This window comes from Tyto alba, unplaced genomic scaffold (genome assembly GCF_018691265.1).
Source record: "Tyto alba isolate M040663 unplaced genomic scaffold, T.alba_DEE_v4.0 Super-Scaffold_7, whole genome shotgun sequence".
NCBI lineage: Eukaryota > Metazoa > Chordata > Aves > Strigiformes > Tytonidae > Tyto > Tyto alba.
In genome coordinates, this window is record NW_024881328.1 from 42,658,079 (window position 1) to 42,680,730 (window position 22,652).

General features: G+C 44.7%; 1 protein-coding gene across 12 annotated transcripts in view; it reads right to left on the reverse strand.

Moving 5' to 3' along the window:
• The window catches only part of HDAC4 (histone deacetylase 4), a 267,634-nt gene that overhangs the window by 18,663 nt on the left and 226,319 nt on the right, over positions 1-22,652 (reverse strand). For all 12 annotated transcript variants that reach the window (XM_042783708.1, XM_042783716.1, XM_042783715.1 and 9 more), the window contains 6 exons: positions 22,166-22,212; positions 13,542-13,649; positions 12,924-12,979; positions 12,110-12,197; positions 10,657-10,776; positions 8,367-8,464 (listed from right to left, as the gene is read on the reverse strand). In XM_042783708.1, coding sequence (XP_042639642.1) covers positions 8,367-8,464; positions 10,657-10,776; positions 12,110-12,197; positions 12,924-12,979; positions 13,542-13,649; positions 22,166-22,212 — 517 coding nt within the window. The remainder of the gene's footprint in view (positions 1-8,366; positions 8,465-10,656; positions 10,777-12,109; positions 12,198-12,923; positions 12,980-13,541; positions 13,650-22,165; positions 22,213-22,652) is intronic.

Below are 22,652 nucleotides of genomic sequence, written 5' to 3' on the forward strand. Positions count from 1 at the left end.
CATATCTTGGCTGTACATACACAGCGTGAGAGGATAATGAGAAAATAAGAGGGCACAGGCTGCAAAAACCACCTGGCAAACCTGTCTGGTGGCAACCTCGGTTTGTGGCACTTGTCTCCACGCCCTCCTTCAAAACAGCTTCTTTAGGCTTTGCAGAAACTGCAAAGCTATTTTTTTTTTCCTTGCTGAACTTCTCATTGACCACAGTGAAAGGCTGGGGATGTCACATGGGGCAAAAAGCTTTGACGTGCAAATATCCCACCTACTCTCCAAACTCTGGTTCACCATCCTCTGCCATTTTGTTCGTTAAAAAAATGGAGCGAATTGCTTAACATCCATAAACTACTGCCTGTTAAGGTCGGTAGTTAAGTGAAATAAGAGGTCCGTGGCTGTGGATGGACCCTTCTCAGCAAAAGGCCTTTTCCCTCTGATTTCTTTCTTTAATCCACACAGCTTCTGCTCTAGATCTACACGAGGTTGCACACAACCCACTTCCCATATCAAGGCGCCAATTAAGCAAAACTGGAAAGTTGAGCAAGAGAGCGAGTAGTTGCTGCTTCGTCTAACAGCTCCGGCACAAACGTGGCAGAAATGAAATTACAGCAAGGAAAGAAGTCAAAGCAATGGCGCTTCGTAAAAAACACGATGCAGACACCCACAATCTCTTCTGACTGAGAAAGCCCATCGCAAGCACACTTGGATGGACACCTTCTCGTGGCTTTGGTTCACACCAGGGTACCCCTGTGAACGGGCTTGAAAGCTGTTTGGAATTTTTCGATTGGGCACCGATAACTGCGGGAAATGGTGGAAAAGCAAGGATGTGCACAGAGGGTTGCCGTTTATCTGGAGTAGTATTTTCTAAATTATGTTATTTTTCCATTGAACAGGTACCCACTGAATCTTGGATGTATCCCTAGGGCAACCTGACCAATGCCATCCCTTGCTGGTACTGAAGATGACAGTATTTCCCTGTTTCCTCATCCTGGGAAACGGCAAGGTTAACTTCTTAAATCATGAACCGAAGTTATTCATATACTAAAGCATGAATCTGTAAACAGCTTTGTGTACACAGGAACTTCACTTTTATCTTTTATTGAATACAGTTGTTATGTGATGCTCCGAAAACCAGAAAGATCCTAGAAAGGTCTGTTTAGTGCTGAGATCGCTCAAGTGCCATCAAGACATCCATAAAAATTCACATTCTCTTGCCACACTGATGCCCAACAGGCACAAGACACCTTCTAGCGTCAGCAACTCATATTAGCCCCAACACTGACCTGAGCTCATGAGCTCATGCCATTTTGCCCTCCGCAGAGTTTATTTTTAATGGAGTATTAACATCTACCACACAATGAGCTACTTCCAGCGCTGGTCAAACACATTAAGTAGTTTCCACTGCCACCACTGAGCAGAGTCCCTGCAGGCACAGACACCGTGCACACCGCAGGTCTGGTCAAGGCATGCAGACCTCATATAGTCCAAAAAAAAAAAAGCCTTCTAGCCTTAATTTTTTTTGCCAGCTAATTGCCACAGTAACCTAATGGCCTCTTGCAATCTCCCCACCTTCCAGTCCCTGCACACAGACACTGAAACCCATGCAAAAGGGATCTTATTTTCCTGTGATTCTTACAAAAGCCAAATGAGGAATTTTAATTTTTTCCTCAAACGACGCAATTGCTGTATACATTCTGTCCTCAGGGAGATGATTACATGAGGAAGACAAAATAGCACAGTTTTTGCTGATGACTTTACAGCGGACAAAAATCTGTTTAGTGAAACCCACAGACATTTTAAGTAGAAACCACCTCCTTCACAAAGGACTAAAGCAGCAGTTTCGAAGCAAGTGCATGTGGCAGAGGGGTTTTTTTGTGTTTTTTTTTTTGTGTTTTGTTTTTGTTTTGTTTTGTTTTTTTTTTTTTTCCCCCGAGCTTTGAAATTCTGCTGGGCTCTTTAATTTCTAACTGAAGGAAAACTGCTCAAATCATCAGATTCCCCTCCGCCCCTAAAAAAAAATAGTTATGGTACCGCGGTAGCTGCTAGTACCTCAACTGACGTGCGGGATCACCAGAAGCTGGTTGCAGAGCAAGCCCGACCCTGCACCCCCGCACCGGGAGCATGGTCTGTCAGCACCCAGCAAACCCACACAACCCTGCCTCGATTTTCTCAGCCATGGGACGGCTCGTCCGCCGATGCCCGAGAAGCCGGGCAGCCGCCGAGGAACCGGCGAGCAGCGCGAGGGTGGGGGTCCCCGGGCGGCGATGGCAGCTCCGAGATACCCTCTAGTGGCACAGCCACCGCACAGGCAGCACCGAGAGGCAGCCCGGAGCCCGGTCTGTATAAATTTTAGGAGAGAAAAAAAGCAGCGACTGCCGGTTAAAAGTAAATCAATCGGTAGCTGACAATAGTTAGAAGAAGCCGTTTTGAGGATGTCCAGAGTTTTCTCCGGCGCAGGGCAGGGTGACCTTACAGCCGCAGCTGGATACCTCGAGCAAGCACCTTCGACTCTTGAGCAATTATTAGTGGTGCTCTGTGTGCACAGTAAAGTTTTGTCAGGTCCCTCCGAGTTTTAAGAACCGTGTGTCACAAGTGCCCTGGCTCCCCCGTCCAAGAGGAGCCAGGACGGGTGCTGCCCGCCCCGGAGGGAGCCGTGCGGGCGCAGGGGCCGCCGGAGGAGAATTGCCAGATGGCAGGGTGTCAGCATAAATAACATCGTGATGCTGTCGGTACCCTGACCATCACGGTCCCATCCAAACTCAAGAGCGCTCTCAAATCCAGATCTGAACCCTCTCCTTCACCTGTGACTCCTACCCAAACTCTCACGGGCTGCTCTTGCTTCTGACCTTCTCCCAAATCCAGTATTACACCAAAGCTGCAGTCCCAGCTCCGATGCTCATCATGTACGTGAGCAGCTATATCTTTGGCCATAAAACTTCACCCAGGAGTCCTCCTGCCTCTCAGCACTCCCTCCCTTGTTTTTCTTTTTCAACTGTAAACAAAACAAAACAAAAGACATACACGTGAAAACGTATGACGCAAGCAAATGAACTGCTTTCAAATGCTGTATTTCTGAGATTTCATCTGTGGGCAGTGTTTTGGGCACATCTAACCCACTCTTTTGGTTTTTAATTTTTCTTGTGCACAGATGAAAACAGCCCCTTTGCTCAGATCCCTCACTGTAAAGAGAAAGCAACAATTAAACTGAAAACAAAGCTATGGCTGTTTCCTAGTGTTGATACTATAAACAAGCCAGAAATTAAAATTACTATCAAGAAGGTGAGCAGTTTTGTCTGGAACTGAGTCTTTTAACTAATGGCTAACGTGGCTGCAGAGTTATTCACCAAGGAATGAAAGTGTTTGTAACACTGAATATTCATTCAAGCCACATAGAATTTTTTAAAATACAAGGGTTACCTTCAGATTTCTTAAATTTTAGAGGGTTGTTTTGCTTGCTTAAAGTAAATCCTTTCACAGCTAAGCTGAACAGCTATGCGTTAGTCAATACTGATGGCTGCAACGGTTGAAACTACTGATCATGTTCTGCAATCATCTGGGGAAGAGAGAAAAAACCCCCCAATTTTATATCTGTTTTCCAGAAGACTAAATAATCTTGAGTCTGTTACTAGCCAATTCACCAATTAAACGCCTGATAAATGACAGGCAGATTCAACAATCCCACCAAGGATTATTTGTTAAATGCTCAAGCGCAGTGAGCAAATCAATGAAACTTAGAAGGCTGAGCACTGTTTTCAGACTCTTTTTCCCACTGTTGGCCATATCTATATATCTATATATATCAAAATGTTATCTGCTGCTCCTAAGGCTAATCAGCCTCCTAAAGACTCTAGTCTTTGTTTCTCCAAGCAGCCATCTCCATGGTCATTTACTATGTCAAAAGGGATTAGGAATTTGGGGACGAAATCGGCGTCAGGAGAGCATGAAATCTAAAATACAGAAACAACCGTTCCAGGCAAAACATCATCATCTTCCCTCCCTCCCTCTTACTCACTCCTGAAATAGTTTATGGATTGAAGGAAAAAACAAAATCCCCCCTCCTCTCCAAACTGGCTCCTGAACTCATTTAACGCTTTCTGAGAAAGGCAGGAGGAGGAACCTTTCAAATACAGTCCTGGCTTTTGCTTCTGGTTTAGGTGTTTTAAATAAAAATAAAACTTACGTAGAATCGAGCTGTATATGGAATTGTAATTGTGGAGGAGACCTCAGGGTAGGGAAAAAATTGTATGAGGCAACACGGCTGCTAGAATCATCAGAAAAACTTTCTTACAGTAAATTCAGAGGAAAACTCCCGTGGATAACAGAATTTAATTTCACTAATTGCTGTTACTTATGTAATAAGGAACTAGTCACAGTCTTTGCATTTTTTCTGCAGGTCTCAATCTTAGCTGGGTTTGCACACTCTGCTTTTGAAAATGTCATGAGGATTTATAGAGGCAAACACAAATTCTGCTCTTGTATAACAAGTTAGGGAACAACAGACCCTGGTTAAAAAAAAAAAAAAAATAAAAAAAAAATACAAAAACCAAAAAACAAACCAAACCTGAATTTTACAACTGTTTGTTTCTATAACTACGGAATAACAGTGACGAATGCCAATAACATTTTGATGAGTTAAGGACTTTAAAATTATATGCCCTGCATTTTTCGCGTTAGGGTTTAATACATTTCTGCCTAATCTGTGAAATCTGTATTGCCCACATACTTGGGTGGTGAGTTCAGCCGTGGGACCTTCGCCCAACGAACGGTCAGCTAAATTATAATGTCATGCTGTCTCGGGCAGGCAGAGCCGCCGCTGCGATGGGGTGGAGGAGCGCCAAGCTCGCAGCAAGCTCCCCAAATCCCTCCTGCACATCTTGTTAGTGACGGGGGTGTCTCCACCCTGTGTGTCGGGTCTGTGGGGTGTGTGTGTGTGTGTGTGTGTGTCCCCCAAAAAAAAAATAAAATTACATCAATCATGATATCACCCCAACCTCGAGACGGGGCAGCTGGTGATTTCAGCCCCGGGTTATGAAGACAATAAGCGACAAAGTGCACGGCCGGGCTGCTCTCTGCTTTGCATTTTTAACTCTTGTTCTCACTTTTGAAATGGCTCGGCGGCATTAATAAATGTTAAGAGGTCAGGCTACCCCGTCCAACCCAACGCTGTACCGCAAGCCGGGGGAAGCCAGTCTTCGCAGAAGAAATTCCCGGTAGAAAAATCACTGATGCAAGTTCCCATCCTTTCTCTGGAAAGAGTAAAACGACACTGAAACAGGTTTTCAGTGCGCGGATGATAGGTTTCATTTGGATTTATTTATTCACTCACCAGAAGACTAATTTATGAGGACAATTATCTCAGTTATTATTTCATTAGAGCGCACGCTTTTATCAAAACCATATACAGCTCATCCTGAAACAGAAGACAAAAAAACCCGAAAAGCATGTTGCTTATTTTTCTTCCACTTGTTTTATGTAGAAAGAAGGCTTTCTTCCCTAAAAGCAGACAAGTATGTGAAGAGTTAAGGCTTAAAAAAAAAAAAAAAAAAAGAAGAAAAAGTATATCAGTATCTTTGCCTAGCTCAAAGGATTTCCACTGATTCCTCTACAGACTTCAAAGCCTCACAGTTTGGCATTTGGACTGGTTTGAATTAAAGCTCAGTTCTCCACTGTGAGTTTCCAAGTTCATGGTGAAAATGCCTGCTGCTTCTGGAGTTCATTATGGCCAATTTTCTTATCTTTTCTTCATCTTAGGTTTGATCCCCAGCAAATGCAATGTGGCATTCGATGGGGTGGAATAACAAGGTGCAGCCTTGAAGGCATGCATTGTCTCAAGGGGCTAGCGCAAGAAAAGAAGGAAAAAAAAAAAAAGGATATATGACCCATTCCCTTCACTTTCTAACTCTTGGGGGACTATAAATTGCAAACTTCAAAGCATTATTTTACATTAAAATCAATAGAAAGATTCAGAGGGAAAAAAAAATGTTTTTCAAAGAAGCTGGTTAAGATTTAAAAAGGTCACTTGACAATGTATTATCATGACCAAACTTGGCATAAGATTAAAAAAAAAAAAGCTTCCAATTTAACTTATTGACTGAAGGTGTGCACATGGGGCAGGCTACGGGAGGTGCTACCTAAAAGGACGAGTCACAACGTCCCTCAGCTTCCCAAAACCCTGGCAAACTAAGGACTGTGACTAGCTCCAAAATATGCTCCCCAAATAACTGCAATCTCCGGGCAAAAAGACACCCGTGCCTATTAAGGAATGGCTGGCAAAGGTCTTGCTGTGCAGACTGAGCAATTTTCCAGAAGCCTTGAAACTCAATTAATATTTAATAGCAAGTATGTCACTCTGTCATGAGCTATGGGTTCTCTTTATAATGAAGAGATCGGTCTTGTTGACTGCTGAGATAAACAGACTTCCACTTTGGAGGAAAGTGCTGCTTTCCTGTTACAGGAATAAAACATCGAGACAAATGACAGTTATTTGACTAGATGTTGTTTTAAATTATATACATTCTTTGAAGGCTTTTTAATGGCAGGCTGAAGAGTAAAAGCTCTTTTTGCTCAGTATAACAGAATACAAATACACGCACGAGGAAGAACAGAAAATAATGCTCCCAGATTTAATGCCACGAAGGTGATATTCCATCTGCCTGTTGCCAGAAATTCGCATCCTATGTTTTGGCAAGTGTGTGTCTCCCTGAATTTATGTGGGGTGGTGGCCAGAAGCGCACTAAATCCCGTTTGAGGACAGAAAACCACTTTAACCCATAACTGTTAAGAAAAGATGCCAGTTGGAGAGGATGGACCCACGGCATGGGGGAGGCAGGGAGTGGAACAGGAGAGTCTTCAAGAAAAATAAACCCTATATATCCAGCAGGTCAGAGAATTATATTTATTCTCCTGGAAAGAATATCAGAAAGGCAAGTGTGGTCCCACACTGGCCTCTCTTCACTACTGCATTACTTAAAAGTTCATCTTGTTATTCTGCTGCTTCCACAGCAGAATATTAATTTTAATACCTTCCTTTTCCCGTTCTCTGCAGCTCTGGGAGGCAAAGGCATCACTCCAGGCTTGCAGCAAGTCCCCCAAACGCCAGTGACATACAATCGGGGTACTACTGGAGGTATCTTGCCCACTAGCTGCTCAGGGCAGCAAGATGATGCTCAACCCATACTCCTGCAGTTCTCCCGCAGTGACACCGCTCAGGGACACCACAGCCTGGGCGAGCACGGCCGTAGAGGAGCCAACGTGTGTCTTGCTTCACGCATCTCTTCTGGCGATGCTGATATGAGGAGGAAAGTAAGGATCAGAGCAAACGATTCCCTGCTGCTACCTCCCTGTGATCCTCAGGTGTCTTACGCTTCTGCGAGCAGGACAGCAAGAGCTGTCAAGTGAGTCAAGAAGTGGCTCCGTCCCCTGCTCCATCTGGAGACTCAAATGATGCCAGTTTTTTGGAGCACGCTCGAATACGCTTGTCCAACCTGGCACAGTGGTTTATGTCTGGCTTTACTATTACTGCTAATCAAGGAGGATATCCCAGCTACGCATTAATTCAACTCCACAGCTTTGCTTAGCTCCATTCACACTCTGACAGTGAGTGATGAGTAACACTCATTTAAGAGATGATTGTATTTTTATTCATAACACACAACATGCCGCTTCTGAGGAGAAGCCAGAAGCCAGTAAGGAAAGCACAAACCCAACCGTTCAGTCGTTTCAATTTCTAGTTGGTTGGAATGGGCGTTTTCGATATCTTGGGTGAATAATAATAATAATAATAGTATCTGAAGTTTATCAAAACAAGCCCATGTGTCTTTGCCAGGTACACCTGGGAGTGAGCTGTGGTGTGGGTCATGAGCAGAGATCTTGCAGGGGAGGGACTGCACGGCCAACTCGCCCAGAAGTCGGGTACCACCATCTGCGGCGCAGCCGTGATGTCTCAAGCCTTGGGGAGCGCTGCAATCCCAAGTTTCAACTCATGGTGACTTGTTAACCAATTTTTCTGGGTTCCCCTCCCCATCCAGGTGTGTTTACCCGTAGAAATACTCACCCCCAAAGAGGCAAAAAGATTTTTAGCCAAAACCAGAAAAGCTTATTCGTACCAGTTGACATTTTACGTTCACGCATTCATCAGGGCTGTGCAGCGAGTATGTCAATCCCCTAATGCCACAGGCACACTTCTGATGGCCAGCAATATCCTATTTACTTAACTCAGCTTCATTTTTATTATGGTACTCAAAAAGTAACTGCAACTAGATGTAAATCTTGCATTTCTAAACTCAGCAAGAGGGAAACTCAAGATTAATGAGGAAAAAGAAACCCAGTTTAGGTGAAAAATATGTTTGTAAGAGCAAAACTTTGGTTATTACCTGAAAGCAGTTAAGTATTCTGTGTCTCCCATCGGTGGATCAAGGCCACCAGTAAAGGCCATGTTAACATTGAAACCAACTCCTGCTCCTGTGCCAACCTGAAAAAGGGAGACGGTACTCTTAATTCCACATACGGATACAGAGAACTCTGGCAACACATCTCGGCTGTCTTAATAGTCTTCCAGTTGAATACAGATTTTGATTCAATAACTTGGTGGTAGCGAGGTTAATTTTTCCCTCTAAAGTGTCCTGGTCCCCAAAACAAGAGTGAAAATAAAGTTCTTCCATGCTCCGATCTTTATGGGAGCTACGGACCAGCGGTATTTGACTGCTGCTCACCCCAAAACCACCTCATCATCAACTGGATCCTCTCCCTCTTTTGCAGGACAGCATGTCACACGCAATACCTCTCTCTTTAATTCGTTTTCAGATTTATTCAGAAGCATATTTTATATTTCATTACAGTTGCAACTGGGGGAAGAAAACCCACAGTTTTAATCAGAGCGAGCTCCCCCTCTGCTGGGGAAAAATATGATTCACAGGGAAGAGATTTTGATGCTTGAGGGACCCGTAGGTGGTATATGTAAGTACATCTCCATCCTTGCATGTGCTGCGAATGTCCCCATCTGCACGGACCGCAAACACCCGAGGAAGGGAAAAACTTACAAATAAACCAGGGGTTTCTAGTAATTCGTTTGACAAGAAGCAGGGCCATGTTTTCCCCATCTATACTGAAACTCAAAAGCCTGTGTTCAGTCCCTTCATCAAGTAGGGACCTCATAGCTGCCCGGCTGCGGTGGCTGTAAGCACGGGCTGCGCGTCCCTGGGGACAGCAAGGGAGAGGGGCAGTATCTGCTGCCACTGGCTGCTGGCACACCCACACAGTTTGGGTTTTGTTTTTTTTTTTTTTTTTTTTTTTTAGGTCTTTGCATATGAAAGAAAAAAATAAAAAATTGAAAATGAATGTGTTATATGATATACATCCAGATAATTCAGGCTAGATAAAGCTGCAGGGCTTTTATTGCACATTATTCCTTGCGTTGGTGCAAATACCGCTGGTAGAAAAACACGGGGGGGCTCATCCCTCCATGGTGGGCTATTTATCCATCTGTGGCTTTAACCGAATTTATTTTCTATTTTTGTTTTATTTGGTCTGGAATGACACACCTTATAATTACTATAAATGGTTAAATACGGAGTGGATGGTACAGTCTCGTGTTTCCCTACAATACTAGATATTTTGTCAGACTGATTACTAGATTATCAAAAGGTTAGCAAAAAAGTAAGTCTGAGACCTTTGTGTATCCTGCAGCAGAAATTAAGCCTGATGCAGAGGGCTGCTGTTTATTCACTAGAACAGTAGTGCACAAACAGGGTAATTAAGCAGTATCACGTTACATTTACGTTTCTTTAGAAATTGAAAAGGAAACAGCGATGTTTGCCGAATGGGAAAAACGTAGAATTGATAGGGTGAGAACTCTAGGAGTTTTCAAATGTAACCTGGAATGCCTCCGAGTACACAAAATTAAGTCTTTCACATAACATCCCTCTGATAAATCTCTCCCGGTAGGACCGTATTTCCTGCCAACCTGGAGGAAAGGAAGGACGCGATGGATGTAGGAGCATCCATCCCGAATTCAGGGAGAGAGGCCTCCCAACCTCCCTGGCCCAGCCCTTCTGCTCCGGGCTCGGAGGTCTGTGCCAGGAACCGGTGGATTTGGTCCAGCAGCACCGGTGACCGGTGGCCAAATCCCGGCGCCGGGGCGGCGCAGTGTGAACGTGGCAGGGCTGGGAGAAGGGCAGATGGACGGGCTCCAAGGCTGCACCAGGGAACTCGGGCGCCGCTGGCCCAGCCAGGGACAACCTGTTCCTCCTGCGTCGGAGAAACAACCGATGCCTACAGCGGGGGAAAATCCTGAGAAGTACACGGAGTGCTGGGACAGCTGGCAAAGGGCTCCTCTGGAAAGAGGTTCTCCCCGTAAGGGCTGGAGGGCCTAATTGCATTGACTCATTTTCTGCTCGTTAGCCAAGGCGTGCGCTTCCCTGCCAGCTCACGGGGCAGGACACAATGCCCACGGCTCTTGGGACCTGGACGAGAAGGCCCCGAATGCAAAAACCCCAGGCGATGGGTTCCCAGAGGGGCACCAACCCGCGGGAGCGGTGGCAGGAGCTTCTCTCCAAGCCTCGCCTGGCAGAGGCCCCCCCGAGACTTTGGGGGGGGCTCCTGAACCACAGTCCCGAGCGGGTCCCATCACACACGGACGGTTGCTGTGCCGATCCGTGCTCTTACCTCGTCGGGAGCACCGCTGCCTGGAAAGAAGTTCCCATCATCATAGCGATGTAGTGAAATATAAAGAACATTAGGATCGTTGTAGAAAGCTTGCTGAGTACCATTCCCGTGGTGAACATCCTTTGGGGACAGAGATTGCATTATATGAGGGAGGTTAGTACCTTCGTAAAAATGCAGATTAAAGCCATCAACTTGGGATTCGGAGGGGTTTTCTTTGCTGTTGTGCTTCGTTTTCTACGCTGCTCTGATCTAGCTGAAGCAGTTTGTCACAAATGAGAGTAACATGCTTTGCACAGCTGGCTTCAGGTTACTCTCCTTGTTTAACACACGGGATAAATGGGAGTAAACACAATCTCAAGCGCGTATCCAAACTGAGGGCAGAATCAATTTACTCGGATGGAGAGAACTGGGTTCGTACTCAATCTTTGGGGATGGAGAGACTAAATTAGTTACCCCAAATTTGCATCTTTAATCGGTCTGTGGGGTGACCACAGATACAAATGCCCAGTAAAGTTGTGTCAGGCCCAGCAAGGTTAAACGACACAAACCAACGACCTGGATCCCCTCCTGCATTGCTACTCTGTGCAGAAATGCAGTCTGTAACGGGACAGGTATTCAAAATGCCCCTTCCTGACACGAAAAACAGTTGGTGGGAAGTGAGGAAAAGGATGTCCGTCAATTAAGTGAAAAAGATGAACACATCCATTTTAACTTGCAGGTCTAGCCCATGGGAGATTTGCGGCAATATAATCAAAACTCTTGGCCGATACCCAGCAACTCAAATGCTTTCACAGCTGCACAAATACATTTTTAAATCTATTAAAAAAATTAATAAATCGATCAGCCACATTTTTAAATTTACACATCGCCACAGCAAACTCCCAAACAAGCTCTTTCTCCGCTCCACTGCGCTGTCTGCAGCGTATTTCACTGTCTTGCTCCAATTTAGAAATCATTTTTGACTGCCTGCCCAGGGGGCTGCACTGGCCCAGGGGCAGGACACTGAGACCATCCAGACCAGCGGCCAAGCCGTGTCAGCCAGCCTGTGCCTCGCAGTAACCGGGGCTCACATCTTGGAAAGAAAGCTGCGATGGATCGTAACAGTTAAGCTCAAAACCTCCAGAAAAAAAATAACCAAAACCCAGCACGGTTTGCAGTTACGCAGCCTTGAGGTTGTGTGATGGGCTTGTTTCAGAATGCAACTACTTACTAATTAAAATTTTATTCTGAAGACTATGGACATTTTTAGATTTTTTTTCTTTTATTATTATTATTTATTTTGTAATGAAAAAACCCCCAAACTTTAAAAAAATAAATTTTGGCTTGCTGACCACAGGCAACATTTTTTTTTTTTTCCCACTGACTTTCAAAGCCAGGCTTGCCCTTGCAAGAAAATAATAAGCCCAAAATTTCCACCTGCTCTTCTGAAGGGTAAGAACATGCATTTACTCACCCAGTCCACTATAAGGATTTTGCTAACGTTCAGCCTCTGTTGCAGCAGCTTGGCTGCGATTGCCACGGAGTTAAAATAGCAGAAACCCCTGGAGGTGATGAGAGGGGGGAGACAGGAGGAAAAGGACAGGTGTTAATTATAGGTTTCCTGGGTCCCAATGCTCCTATCATCTAGATATGTAACACAGTGGGAAGAAATTTCTTCTGCTCTCACTCTTCTTCCCTCCTCGGAAGACGCACGTGTGCGCAATTAGAGACACAGAAAAGCCACGCAGCAGCAGGTGTCTGTCCTGTGATCTCTGTGGAAACGGGGAACGTTTCCCACTTGCCCAAACCTGCTGCAACGAGATGCTGCTCGGTGCCAGGCGGGAGGGACCTCCAGAGCCAGGGAAGGAGACGGGAGCGGACGGGGAGAGGAGGAAAAGAAGGGGAAGGACCCAGGGCCGGAGCACCATGGTGTGATGGCTGGGAGGGAACTGACATGCTCAGAGAGGCCTCAAAACGCTGGGTAGAGGGAACTCGGCATTTCATTTCAAACAATTCACAAGAGTAAAGCAAATAAAAGCATCAGTGCTTTTTCAGAGCGTGACTGTAACGCTGGTTCTTGCTAAAAAATACCCACCCGAAACCACTAAGCAGGATCTTGCCCTCTTCCAGAGAATTACTGGGAGCTTTGAATATCATATTGTCCTGCATATCAATAAGCAAGAAACTCTGTAGTAACAACCTAACAAACTACCTTTCCAATTTCCAACTGCAGATCTCACAACAGACAAACACCGAAGCAAGCTGATAAAGCACGTCTGGATACTTACATGGGTGTGCTCTCTTCCGCATGGTGACCCGGAGGCCGAACAACAGCAAATCCATTCTACACACAAAAAAACAAGAGAATGAAGAAGTGAGACAGAAAGGAAGGTTTATTGCGCAAAGACAGACGCAGAGGTTGCAGCCAGAAGCGTTAATTCTGCTTTGGAACTATGTAGTTGTTCTCGATGGTTTTCTCACAAGACCATAGCAGTGGTTGATGCCCTCCCTCGCTTTGGAGGGGGGAAGAAAGTCCACATGAATTTTATGGAAACTGGTTGGTACAACGTTTTCTTCCATTCAGGGAAAAAAAAAAAAAAAATATTCTGCATGAGGTCACTGAAACAGCAAACAGGCTGGCCCAGCTGAAGGCAACGGCAAGACCCTCAGATAACACTGGAATAGTGATTTCATTTGCTGCTCTGGTTTCTTTCTTCCTTTTAATCGGTGCGTAAGAACATTCACCAGGAGTCTGTTGTTCACTTGCTGATATCCTCAAAGATTTTTATGACTAAAGCCAGATGGTGCCATTAAAATGAAGCTAACTGGACCTCCTGCATAACACAGCCCTGAGCCGGGTCCTGCCCAGAGCCTATATCAAAGCCAAGTGTTATTTTCATACCAACCTTCAGCTCTCCCGTGGCTACTTTGAAAACGAGCTCAATGACACAGCCCACGGCCAGGCGAGCGGCACCGGACGAGTGAACTTCGTTCCAAATTGTGTCACTGTCGACCTAACGGAGACACACAGCAACCACGTTTAGGAGCAACGAGGACAGCCAGGAAACAGAGACTCGTGTTTCATAAAGAACTTATTCGTACGTATTGAATGCAGAAATGCATTTAAGGCATTTTTATGCAGCACATTTAAATGCATTAGTTTCAAATCGATTAAACTGCAGCACTGATCTTGGCAGTAGTGGGGCTGGGACCCCGCTGATGACTGTAACATCACCACTACCAAGTGTCCCTCCAACCGAACGACACTCAAGAGATGACCATTTGCAACAGCTCTGCAATGATAAAGGGCCAGTGCCGTAACACGGGAGCAAATTCAGCATTTCAAGCGCTGTAAATCTGCAGGTGTCTCCTACTAATACTCCTACCAACACCAAGGTATCAGCATTTCCCTTTAATTGCTGGAGGAAACTGATCCCAGATGAAATAAAAAGGTTTACGAAATCATTCAATGATTCTATAAAATTAAAAAAAAAAAAACAAAACACAATAAAGAGACATGTTTAATAATGGACATTTAAAAGACGCCTGCCCAGCACCGCCAGGGTAAGGTTACACTGACAGCAGCTTCCCTGGGGAACCATAAGATCAACTCTGTCTTATCAAAGCTAACAACAGACCTTCAACATCTAGCTGCTGACTACAGACATTCACTTCAATGCTAAATATCTGACAGGACCACCATCCTCTATATTTTCTCCCTGAAAACATGCAAATAGGCCAAAGGCAAGGCATTCTGCAGACATCCCCATGCCGTTATTATATGAGATCATGCCCTAATTTAAACAAAAAGCAAGAAATCTTGGCTTTTACCACACTCATCCCAACAACCGTACGAAGACAAGATTAGTTTGCAGACACGTGATGAAATGCCTGTTCATTTTTTTTGCCTTTTTTTTTTTTTTTTTTTCCTTTTTTTTTTTTTTCCTGCAATTCAGGCGGCAAGTCTGCGGAGAGCAGAGGGGGAAGGACGGCTCCCGGGGGGCTGTTTCCAGGCTGAAGCTCTGGATCTCCTCCGCTGCACTCCCGCCCGTCTTGCACGCCGTGATGAAAGCTAAGCTCGTTTGCTTCTTGCCAGTCGCAGACTTTGCAAAAACCAGACTGCTGGGACTGTCCCATGTCAGGACAGCTCAGCTGCCTGGGAACATCATAGGGTAAATGTAACATTTCTCCATGCGAAGGATCACCAGCTATTTTTCACATTTTACTTGGTGTTGTGCTTATTTATGGAAACAATGGCAAAGGAGAAGAAAAGAAAGAGATTATTTGTTTTGTCTGGCATCTAGTCGGCTCACTGAGCTGTGGGGAGATGCAAGTCACCACACTGGAGATTGATCCACCTCCTTCACGGCTGTGCTAAAGCCAGCGGTGGAAATCATCCCAGGCCTGTTATCAGAAACAGTGTCTGGCAGCATCTGCCCTGAGGGTGCTTTTGAAGTCACAGTAAACCCAGAAAGCATTTGGAGAATACCAAAAAGCCACCTCCCACGTGGTAACGCTGCCAATATGTGCGCTGCCTCAGACTCTGGGGCAAGCCACTGCATCGGTGGAAAAGCCCCCCAGTGACTATTTGTGGTACGAGGGCTCCCCTGCACGCCCATAAATTCAGGCAGTAACATGGGAACAGAAGTACAGCGGGGTCTGAGTTATGCACGACGCCTCCAGGAGCCCTGGATCAGTACTGCACACACGCAGCAGATGGGATTGATCCGACCACGTTCCCTCCAAAAGCCCCCAGAAAGGCGGGAAGACGACCAAGCTGCTTCTCCTCCCCACCACCCAGCACCCTGCGAGGGTCCGTCTCTGGGCTCCTCATCAGCAGTCCTGTAAAAATGTTATGGGACGGACAAGTTGCTTTGCAATCGGGATAACACTGCTACACTCCCTCAGGGGATCCAGCAGTCTGCCTCCTCAGATCCTCGCCCCCCCCCACTATCTGTCAGTGGGAGACATTCATGATTTACGCAACAGAGAACATCTACTTGCCTTTTGTTAAGAGCTGACCACCTCGGTACCCTCGGTCTCACCGCTCAAGTGAGATATAACTGCACTTTGCAGTCTGGGCTGAGCATATCTAACCCATCCTTGAGCATATCTAACCCATCTTTCTTGGTCTTGAAAGAAAATGCTGCAGGACACCAGTAGCTACGAGCTTCCCGCTCTGCCCGGCCACAGCAAGTACATTTTTAAATAGCTGCACGTTAGTATACAGCATACAGTGTGAGTAGGAACCTCATTATGTATATCAATAAAGACTTCAAGTTACGAGGAAGGAAAAACTCTTTCAGGTTTCACCCTGAAACATCGTAGAGGTTCCTTGTAGAAGAGACCCTGTGTCAAGCTGTCGACCCTTCCTCAGGTCCCTTTCCACAGACGCAGAATCGCAGAGGGTCATCTTCATTCACCATCAGAGGAAGGGAAATACAAAAAAAAAAAAAATTAAATTCACATGTCCTAAGCACAGCTTTACCTACGGGACCAACAGACCCTTGGATCTCCTCAGACGTCTGTTCAGGCCAGCTGCAAAAGTCACCAGGGCCTGAGCGAAGCACCGCCGCGTTCAGGCCCTTTGATGCCTGCAGAAACCGGGCTCACACTGGCAGCATTTCAAGAAGAACGAGGAGGGCAAGATACAGTGGTTTTAAAGAGTTGTTATCCCTACAGAAAGAAATTAAGTACTTAGAAAAAAACATTCCACCTGTGATTTAGAAGCCAATTTCAAAGACTCTGCAGTGCCCCCACACTCAGCTCCCCAGCAGGAGGGGGCCTGGATCCAGAGATGTCCGCTGCCACCCACAAGCTCTCCAGTGCCCCATCCCACACGCAAACGTCTCCAAGATAAGGATTTAACACCCAGCCACCTTCCCCAGAACGGATGTCTGGAGACCACTGGGCCCTACTCCAAGGCAGCACTTCATCATCTGTGTGACTGGAAGCGTTTGAACAGTCCCACTGAAGCCATCAGTGCTCTGCAGCAGCAGGGTGTAGACTCTGCCATGGCGGAAAATGTTATTAATGTGGCCCCGAGCTGGATTGCTCTCCGGCTCTGAAGCTGCTGCTGTTTGGTGCGCGGGCTGCTGTTGACCCCTCCATCATTCCTGAATTCTGAAGTTCATTACAGGGGAGACGCTATTTGGCTTTCCCTGACTATGAGCTCTTTGATGTAGCTGCCATCACAGAAGTTGTTGCTGGGACAGCACATCAAGCCTTACCATCTGGAAGGACTTTACGGAGAGAGGAAGCATATTTCTTGCCTTTTGTTGATCCAACAGCGTTTATTTCTCTTTTTTTTCTCCCAAGCTGGAGGATACAACTGCGTCAGAGATACAGTCTTCCACATCTGCTGCTGTGTTGGTTGAGGAGTGGTTGTCCTGGTCAGCACACTCGTCTTCTTGAGAGTAATATTAATGCCTTGCTCGTTCTAATAAAGCAGCTGCTGTTTGTTCTAGGTGAGCCCATCGGAGAGGGCTCCTTTACAGTTGGGAAGAGGGAATTCAGCACCTGGGACCTGCTGCAGGCTCTCAACCTTCGCAGCACATGCCATTATTAGAAAATGATCAGTGAATGCAGAAGAGGAAGGGTCGACAGCTTGACACAGGGTCTCTTCTACAAGGAACCTCTACGATGTTTCAGGGTGAAACCTGAAAGAGTTTTTCCTTCCTCGTAACTTGAAGTCTTTATTAATACACATAATGAGGTTCCTACTCACACTGTATGCTGTATACTAACATGCAGCTATTTAAAAATTAAATGAGGAGGGTCTTACAAGGGGTTTCATTATTCTAATCTTTCCTTTAGCTGAAGAGCTATGCAGATAAGAACGCAGGGACAGGCAGGGACAAGCTGCACTGCAGCTCTGCAAAGCGAAGGGGAATGAAGGAGTTCTGCTCTTCCCCCCATCACCACTCGGCATGAGGTTTGGGCAACAGCAGCACACGCCGTCTGCGCTGCCGGCGAGTCGTCCCGACCTAGCCGCGTCTCCTACCGCTCTAAAGCACGGATTAAATAACCGTGCTCACATTTGGTTCTTCCAAGACTTGCTAATTAGTCTCTTCTCATTTACATTCCACGGAAGTTGTCTCTGCTCTGCGATAATCTACTTTGCTTGCACAGGTTAAGATTTTTATACACTCTAATCAAGACCTTACATCCAAAAATAGAATAAAACATTCTGAAAGAGAACAAAAACATTACGAACGCTTTTTAAAGCCCTGGATCTTCAGCTATTTTTAGAATGTGCACAGAAAAAGAAACTAGTACTCATGAAAGAAAGTTATTAGCTATCGTAAGATCAAATCTGAGTGTTTTGAAGAATTTGGATGTAAGTGTGTTGGAACTATTTTGCAGATTTTCAAAGCTCAAACTCCTTTCTCCAAAAGCTTCTTCTAATTATCCTCGATTATGTAACGCTCTGATGCATTTAAGTCATACATTAAGAAAAGTGTGTGTGCTGCAAAGAAGTCAAGGTAACTTCCTAAGTAAAAATACCGCATACTGCACTTGCAGATGCTGTTAAAGATCAGCAGGAATAAATTACTGTTGCTTAAATCAGAGTTCACATCTGTTGATATAAGTGCTTCTGTGCTTTCTTCCTTTCCCACTATGATCAGACATCTGCAGATGGGAGGAGGTTTGTTAGCGTCAGCTATGGCGATGTGAAGGCTTCCTCGCATAAAACAAACCAATGAGGGAAAAAAATGACGAGTTTCCAAGCACCAGGGAACAAAAATACCCCTTTCCTCATTGATTTTGAGACACTGCGACTTAGTTGTTACAGAGAGGTTAAAAGGTGTTACACGATGAAGCTAGTTGCTCCAAACTTTTTCCTGCTCCTTCACTCTCTTTAACGTCCTTCATCTCGCTCGCTGGTAGGAAGAACTCATGGCTGCCCAAGCTCCAGACTTCATCCTTCATCCTGGCGCCTAACAGCTCTTCATGGGCTTCTCCCCCCATAAATTGCTCTACGTGGCCTTTCGGATCCATCTATTCTTTTAATCTGCATAACATCCCCTACGGAAGTGAATTGCCTTGTTTAATTGTTTGCAGAAGGTAGACTTGGTTTCAAGCTTTCCAGCCCGTAATTTCATCTGACACCCTCAGCTCCTCGGCTTCCTAGAAGGAACAGCAATCGTTCCGCTTTCACCTGCTCCAGGTCAGTCCCCCTCCAGCCCACAGGCAGTATTTTGCACCCAACACTGAATTCAATGTGCTACATTACTACTACATTACGATTTAGTTTCTGGTTACCATGACACTATCCGTATTTCTTTGCAGGCAGCTTTTGCTTTGAAGACCCCAAATAAATTTAATACCATCAGCAAAGGGCACTTGCTCGTGACCCATCCCCTGAATTGCAACATTTCAGTGAATACACAGATTTCTTGGCAACAGTAATTCTGACCACTATTTCCTATCTTCTAACCAGTAATAAATCCAGAAGAGGATCGGTCCCACTTTATTCTACTAACTTTTGAGAACTTTTTTTTTTTTTTTTTTTTTTAAATTCTTTCCTTTATGGCATCATGTTTGCCCCCTGGAAAGCATTTGACAGACCAGTATCAATCAGGGAAAACTGTCCTTACAAAGCAGTCAGCCAGCTGGAAAGCTGTCTAGCGTCATGGTGAGCTGAATGCAGAGACCCACGAAGCACTTCCTAGGCTGCACTTATTAAGCAACAGAGCCAGAGAAGAAAAAAACCTGCTGAAATCAATCCCTTCTCCTTCGCACCTGGGCTACAAACCATCGGTAGTCAAGATGATGTCCTACAGGTGCTCTGATCATCACGTGCACCTGATGTTCCTTCACCACTAGGAAATATTCACCAGTACAAACTGACTGGGGCCCACACAGACTTCTCACAGCACCAGGGCTGCCCCTCCACAACCTTCTCAACTTGTAAGAAAGAGATAAAACAGAGACTGATTGCTGCTCAGCGATGAGTAATGTTCTGCCAACCTGGCAATCTCAAACAAGGGAGAGTCTAAATAAAACTCCATCACTCAAAAAAGCTACGTGGCCACCTTGCAGCCTGAAAATGGCCTGCCAAGCAACAGCAGAAAAACACCCCTTAAGCTCTCTCGCTAGAACAATATGAAATAATTTCATTATACCGTAACAAGCACTCAATCTCCAAGCAGTATTCACATGCTGCAACTTCTCAGATTTGCATTACACCTCCTCTCACAATAAAATTCTTCGTAAGTGATGTTCTACCCTAGCCTCTGCTGGTTGTACATACTTTTTTTTTTTTTTATTTCCTCAGAAAAAAAATATTACATGCATCTCAAAAATGTCTTGTCATCCTCTTTGGTGCAGAAAATACTTTGGCTTTCATCTGCTACTGAAAGGCGTGTTCTGTGGCCCCAGCTAAGATCCCACTATAGGGCTGCTTCCAACAGTTTCCCACAGCAAATCAAATCAAGAGCAACTTGTCTCTCAGAACTGGCACACTAACAAAGGCTGCAGTTTTCCCTCTATTTCTTCAATAAACATAGCACGCTGCTAAGCCAGCTTTCTTGACAAATCTCACACTTTTAAAGACAGTCGAAAAAGGGGTTGAAAGAACCTTGTGAGCTCCCCGTCCGTTTCTCCTACCCTGAATGATATGGTCTATGATTAAACCCATCCAGGGCACGTACAAGTGCAAAGCACTTAATATGTTATACCCAAGCGTTCTGTACCGTAGCCTCATTTTTCCTACAAATATATGGCTGGGATGTATATATTAATTAGAAATGTATTCCAAAGGCAGTGAAGACCGTGTTTTCCTGCAGCAGCCACGAAAGCAGCAGAAGTACACAAATAGTTGGCGCTGTATCCCGAGGTAACTGGGGAAGGAAACCCAAGCAAAACAACAGAAAGCCATTTTTATGAAAAATCCAACTATCACGTAGTTGATCACTAGTAAATGACTGGCTTTAAAAAGCTGTTCCTAGAAAACATTCAAATTATCTGCTAGGATTGCTAAAACGCTCTACAAAAGTCAGCGAATGTTTTATTTAATTTTTAAGGGTCTGTGGAGACAACCAATCAGCAAGTTAACTGCAAATGCTATCTTTATTACGAGCGTATCGATAATACCAGCACTGTGGCGTTTCCTGCCTTGATTTAGGATTTAATGCAAGACTTCTGGGACTGTGCTAGGCTCAGGCACTGTCTCTACTTGTTACCATTCAGTCTTCATTTGCAAATGATAATTTTTGCTTTGAATGGCATGCCTGACTGCAGGGCAGAGTAAATCCAAACCTTTTCAACTCTAGCCAAAAATTTGCCATGAATTAGGAGACTGCAGCATATTTACAATACAAAATAAAATATCTCTACGAGTGCTCAGTGGTGGCGGTATGAATAAACGCCGATTATTCTTTTTTTTTTTTTTCTTTTTTTTTTTTTGACGGGATAATTTTCAAAGCAGTGATTTTGCAAAGACTCAGGAAGAAAACAATTTTGTTTCATTTCCATAACAGAATCCAGACCTCTGAATTCAACCTCACGAGCTACAATTATGCATAAGAACTACCACTGTGAATTTTCAAACACAATGCCTTTTATTGTCTCTTCTCATTCTCTTCTCTTCCTGTTCTCCGAGATTTTCTGTACTGTCACCCTCCACAGAAACTTTAGAGCAGAAAGTCTGACTTGAAAGGAAAACTTTAAAGTTTTCAGGCTTCAAAGGAAAACAACAACACAAACCTTCAGCACAAGGTATTTGGATGGTATTTGAGTTGGGTTATTTTTTTTTTTTAGCTTTATGGGAACAAATAACAACAACAAAAGTCTTTCTATTATATGGAATCTTGACAGATGAAAACTAATGTTCGGTTCTTCTATGATGGATGGAGAAGTATTTTAGTCACCTCCTTCAGAATCCATGCGTGATTGTCCTGGAGCTTGAGAAATTAAAGATGCCAAATACGGAGGACTGCAATTCCCTTGTGCTGCATAACCTGCGGGACATTTCATTCGAGGACAGTAATGTAGCCCAGACACAAATGCAGCAACTTACTATATACAGGAATTTCCCAAATACTGTCCTTCAATATCACTATTTTATTAATATGTTTTCCACCTGCTCTAGGAGGCAGGCAGCTCTGAAGTACAAATACTGAAGATGAAACACCTACACAGCACAAGCAGCATGAAAAGCACATCTTGCTTTCCATGTAGAAAGCGTTTTTGGACGCAAGGATTGCTTTCAAATGTAGGAACCTCTAAGCCATTAAATATCACTGCCTGGGAAATGAGGTTTCTCCTCCTAAAAGCCAGAGACGAAACATGCCTATGAATGTCACACACACTTTGGCTCTCCAAAATAGTTTAAAAATCTTCACGCTGCTTTTGAAGAAAGGCACGTGAGGCTGTCGCTGCAACCCCGCACCCCAGGCAGACCCTGTTTATGGGTAGCATCTGGTTGCAATTACCCACTTGATGGAATGCAAAGCAACAATTTTTGTTACCAGTGGGACTGGGAGAACAAACAGGACATTATTTACACATTAAAGAGAGTACTCACCCCGACACCACCGCAAGGAAGCCTGACAAACATTGACGTTAGAGAACCTGTAGGGAAAAAAAAAAAAAAAAAAAAAAAAAAAAAGGACCCTTTAAGTCAAAAAGTCAAAGTTCACCAGATTTTGGTCCAATTTTATGGCAATGCTGCAATCTTTCCAAACACAACAACAGACTGGGGTTTTCTTGCAATTTTCAGAAAACACACAGCCAACCCTGTTACGTTACAATGCGTACATACACAGTGTACACACTTGGACTTGTTCAAAAGCCTTTCCAATATAAAAGCCGCCTATAAATCACTTTTTATGCAGGGTTTGTGTGCTGTCCTACATTTCAAGCAGTCATGCTGACTATAAATGATTGAGATGCTACCAACAACTGCTCAGCATGTCATCTCAGATGAACATTTTAACCCCTATCAACTGAAGGAGGATAGGAAATCATAAAAACACCCTGGTTATCAGTCATCTGCAGTCACTAGAAGTCTT